Consider the following 5,441-nt stretch of genomic DNA (forward strand, 5'->3'; position numbering starts at 1 on the left):
TATAGTCATCATTGAGATCCTCACCAGTGTTTTACGAGGGACCAACATACTAGTTTGGTAATGATATTTACCGTCCACAGATTTGTAGGTCTATAAAACACAATTTGCAACATGGATAAGTGCAAAAGATGCATTAAGGGATGCTCTTTCTACAATCCCTACAAATCAGAGTGCCCCATGACAGTCGCTCTAATCCAAGAACACATACAACCCCGTTTGTCTAATGGGGGAGGTTTAGCAATGTTATTGAATCTCGTCTCCGTACTAGTAGTTTTTACCCTATGTTGGTTATGAATGTTCATGTGGTCACTGCTAATGTACACAAATTGTATTTTGTTTGTTGTGTAATAAGTATTCATGGTGAAAATCCCACATTGCACAACAGTCAAGAGCGATTATATTCATTTGTCTAGAATCATGTACAACGAGTAATTAAAGAGGTTCTTCTTGAACTGAGAGTATAGGACTAGCACTAAAAGCACAAGCTCGTAAAATCTATTGGTGTTTGACACAAACAACAATTGAGGGCTACATCCCTATTATCCTCGGGGGGTGCACCTCTTGGACATGTAAGTTATTACGTGAGTTCAAATGAATGGATTTGAAGCTTAATCTTATGAACTGTTAATTCTTGAAAAGAAAGTCTCTCTCTCTCTCTCTCTCTCTCTCTCTCTCTCTCTCTCTCTCTCTCTCTCTCTCTCTCTCTCTCTCTCTCTCTATTCACCGGCACTCCTGAAAATGATATCATTGAAAACGTTGGTGAGGAGCCAAAAATTTTGGCATTTTTAAGTGGAAGGTTTGCAATTTGCATCGTAGACTTAGTGTATACTAATTACATATCAATTTTCATGTAATGCCTTGGAAGTATATTTGATCCTTTAAACCGTTCGTAAATGACGAAGTTTGGAAAGAAAAATTACTTTTCGGTCAGCCCCCAACGCGAGGGAGGGTAAGCTGCCTTTGTTGGTGATTAGAACAACACATGAAGTATTAGGCTTGAGCCTTGAGCCTTGAGCCTTGAGGTGCTATTGTGCAAGGAGCCCAAAACCACCATAACCTTACGATGACACTTCATCTTTTGTTTTTTTTGCTTTTGAAAAATGCGTTTGAAATGAAAAATAAGATAAAATAAAAATAAATAAATAAATAGATTTTGAGCTTGCCTTGAAGAAAACCGGGAAATTTACACAACAAAAGCTTCAAATTTTGACCTAAAAATCGATCGATTTTTTTTTAAAAGCCCTGCTCAACAGTATTATCTTTATGTTGAGATATAATCATCATTAGAGGTGGAAGAAGAGGAGCGAGAGGACGAGGAGGCCGGAAGGGGGTCCGTTCTAATAGGAGGTAGCCTATCAATAGCTTCTTCATCTATATTAGCATAAACTTTGTTGAAGACACCATTTTCACCATCCTCACTAATGTCAGTTGCATCTTCGTCCACATCCTTGTTGATGATGCCATGCTCATCATCTTCACTGATGTCAATTGCTTCTTCTTCCATATCCTTGTTAACACCCATGTCGATCCTATTTTTATCAGATGTACTTCTAAAATTATTGATGTCACCAAGTTCACCATCCTCGCCTTTGTTACTCACATCATTATCATCATCTACATTAGTGATCTCAAAGTGGATATTACTGTGAGCAGAAATAGTTGCATGATTGCCATTGTCACCTTGTTCAACGTTCTCCTCATCATTGTCAGTTAGATCAATAATGATAGTATCTTTAGCAGACGTACTTCTGTCATTGTGAATGACACCATCCTCACCTATGTTAATTGCACCATTACCATCATCCATGTCATGACCGATGATTGAAGTCTTGAGTATATTCATTCTAATAAATTCCCGTAACTCATAATCAAAATTACTTTTATAATACCAAAATATGCCACCGAGTTCAACATTCATCTCATCAGAATCATTGTCCAGTTTGATGTCGTCTAGATCAATTATGTCGTCGACATTGGTGTTAGCAAGCCGGGGACTTCCATGATGGTAGTTAATGCTACCAAAGTCATCATTCTCACCTATGAGAGGTGCATTATCATCGGCATCAACATTCTTATCAATCGAATCAGTCATTTCATTGGAAGTGTTGTTAACAAATGTACTAGCTTCTCTATGGTTGTTTGAGCTTAAACCATGTTCACCATAATGGTGAGATGTGTCAGTGGCAAGTGCATCAGCAACATCATCCTCATTAATTACGTCGTTGATGACATGATCAGTGCCAGTATGAAAACCACTTTGATCTATGTAAGCAGCATGATCATAATCATCTTCACCCATAATCTCATTGACAAAGTGATTAGCATCATCATCATCATTGCAATCACCAATAACCTTATTGACAAAGTTATTATTAGCATCATAATCACCACAATAATCAATAAAGTCATTGACAATATAGTGGTTCTCTACATCGGCTGGTATAGCGACAGGGCCGGGGAGGGGGAGGACAGAGGAGGCAGAAGGGAGAAATTCTAGGGAGGGAGGCAGGGGAGAAAGCGCGCAATCCATGCATTGCAAAGTAGCCTGGGCGGTGGCAGCTGCGTCAGAGACCATGCGCAGCGCCACCGCCGGCTGCTGCGCTGGCACGGTACTGCAGGAGAAGCATTGAAATTCATGGGCAAGGGCATCATCCCGCAGCGCAGGATGCATGATCCACAAGCTCACATCGCCCTTGCATTGGGGACATTCGCTCCTTCCCTGCAGGCATCTTGTGATGCAGACTTTGCAATACAAGTGCATACCACAGGGGGACACTGCGGGTTCCCCTTGCCTTGCCCTGCTTCCGCAGATGACACAGTCGCAAGGGTGGTGCGCCATCGCCGATTCGTACGTTCCTTCATATCCGTAACGGCGTAACGTTGCGCCTTAGCCAAAGTTTAGGTTCACGTGCTTTGAATTTGAATCCATGATCACTACTCTCTACAGAATTTGAAAATTGTAAAGGTCAATGTAAGCCAAGTGCATTTTTTTTTGGTTTGAATATTGTGGTATATCGGCCACTCTGGCAACCAAGTCTTGGCAACCACATTAGTGGGCTATAATAGAAGGAGCCTGGCCGGTTCAGAGGTAGGTGGATCCAGTCTAGTTTGGGTTTATTAAGTGTATTCCACATTGGTGGAGTTGACGGGCACTCAAGAAACCATTTCTTGAGCCTTACCTCTTTCTTTCTTGGGAACCGTCCCCTCCATTTCTGTCCCTCCTTGCACAGCTCTTAGTAGACATCATGAGCCACAATGTGTCCCCTAGGCATCAGCCCAACTCCCCGCCATATGAAGATGCTTCGATGCATCCAGAATTCCCTGCACAATCTGGACCTATCGATCGACCAGATGTTCCAGGCAATTTCCACACTCCTAGCCAAGGTCAATCACACGAATCAATCATTGGTCAGTTATCTCACTACACACTCAGCTAAAGCTCATCATACAGACCCTAATATCCGTCCAAAGTCATTTGTAGGTCTCCCTACATAGGACGTTTTGTCCTGGCTTGATCATTTTGATAATGTCGCTACTTATCACCAGTGGAATAATCAACGTTGTGCCATGGAGGCCAAGACTTTGTTCAACAAAGGGGTCGCAGCAACTTGGTTTGTCCAGCAGCCAGACGATGTAAAGGGCGATTGGGAGCTCCTTAAGATGCTGCTAATCCAGAATTTCGCCCATCACAACATCACTCAAACTGCGTTTGAACAACTAAAAGCCTTGCGACAACAACAACATGAACGCATAGCTCAATTTGATGTCAAGCTTAACCAATTTCTCTTGAGGACAGACATGTCGGAGGAGATGAAGTTGTTCTTTCTTTGGCCGTGTTTGTGTCATGACATCTCTTGACGTGTACGAGATCAAGGCCTAACAAATTCATCCAAATTGCTGAGCATATTGAAGGTGCTGGCCCACAACTGATCCGGATCCAATATTTCAAAATCTTACACAACCCAATCGAAGTCAGATGCAAGGGTCACTCCCTACTCCAATGGAGATAGATGTGCAAAATACTCAAATCTCTAACAAAAGGTCGCTACCAGAGAGGGATGCACAAGGCCACCCCAAGTGTTTCTATTGCAACACATATGGGTATATCAAGAAATATTGTCGAAGATGGGGGGCTCATCAATAGCACCAGTTACAAAACACTTAGGTTCATGTCGAGGATGCTGCCACTCTTGCCGCTCTACCTGAAAACATCTAAGTGGATGGATGATGGAAGGCACTCATCCACAATTTCAAGTTGTTGCCACTTCCGGGCGCACGGTGTGCTCAACCATCATCCAGCTTGAGGGCACATCTCAGGAAGCATTGCTTGACTCAGGTAGTACCATTTCTTCAATCAACCATTCTTTAGTAGACCTATTAGCTCTTCCTATTAGCACCACAAAACCCACTTCAGCACTCTTTGGGGACAATCAACAAGTTTATCATTCTAATGTAATTGCACACTGCTTCTTTCACATCGTTAAGACCACTTTCACAGATGACTTTAATGTTCTCCCTATGCAATTATTTCCAGTCACAATTGTTGTGATTGGTTTGTTCAGACCAGAGCCAAGCTACACTTTGACACCCATCATCTCATTCTTCCAAACACTCTCCCCATCCCACTCTTGTATTCATAGTAGGGCCCCAACTTTGTACATGCTCAACACACAGTCTTATCGACTGGCAGTCGCGCACATGACATTCGTCATTTGCTGAAAAAATTTCCTTCTTTGTTTTATAAAACAAACACACATCTAGAATCAATTTTCCAGTGTGTCATTCAATTTGCACGGGGGATTCTCCCCCAGTTAAAATGGCCTCACGACAACGATCCCTTGCTGCTAATGAGCGGATTAATCTCATTGTCCAAGACATGTTACAGAAAGGTGTGATTGTCCCATCTAACAACAGTTGGGTTTCTGAGCCACATCTAGTTCGGAAAGATGACGGTTCTCATCATTTTTGCATCGATTTTGTCCTTTGAACAAGGTAATAGTTCATAATAGCTACCCACTCCCTCGCATTTATGACCTCCTAGACCAATTAAGACGCTCTTGCTACTTTACTTCAGGATATCTCGCCTCAGGATATTGGCAGATACCACTCAATCCGGCCGATGCTCATAAAACGGCATTTCGGACTCCTCTTGGCCTTTATGAATTCACCCGCATGTGTTTGGTCTATCAGATACCGGCAACACTTTTCAATGCACCGCCAACAACATTTTCCACGACCCCATCTTACAAGGAGTTGTGGTAGTCTACCTGGATGACACTCTAATACACGCAACTGCTACATGAGGTACTTAAGCGAATTCAGCACTACAATCTCCAGCTACAATTCAAAAAGTGCAAGTGGGGAGCCACTAAGAGAAATTTTTTGGGTTTCATTATCTCAGCCAACGGTGTTCAATTGGACCCTAACAAGGTGCTAGCTAT

General features: G+C 42.4%; 1 protein-coding gene across 1 annotated transcript; it reads right to left on the reverse strand.

Moving 5' to 3' along the window:
* Positions 1 to 1,156: 1,156 nt before the first annotated feature.
* LOC147425522 (uncharacterized) lies at positions 1,157 to 2,816 on the reverse strand. Its single transcript, XM_086500497.1, has one exon. It carries the CDS (start codon positions 2,759 to 2,761, stop codon positions 1,262 to 1,264), a length of 1,500 nt encoding a protein of 499 aa, XP_086356623.1. The 5' UTR covers positions 2,762 to 2,816; the 3' UTR covers positions 1,157 to 1,261.
* Positions 2,817 to 5,441: the final 2,625 nt, after the last annotated feature.

Source organism: Adiantum capillus-veneris, chromosome 25 (genome assembly GCF_014529385.1).
Source record: "Adiantum capillus-veneris isolate H3 chromosome 25, ASM1452938v2, whole genome shotgun sequence".
Classification (NCBI taxonomy): Eukaryota; Viridiplantae; Streptophyta; class Polypodiopsida; order Polypodiales; family Pteridaceae; genus Adiantum; species Adiantum capillus-veneris.

Excerpts from the sequence above, each read along its gene's own strand:
- LOC147425522 (XM_086500497.1), bottom strand. The coding sequence starts at position 2,761 with ATGCACTTGTATTGCAAAGTCTGCATCACAAGATGCCTGCAGGGAAGG.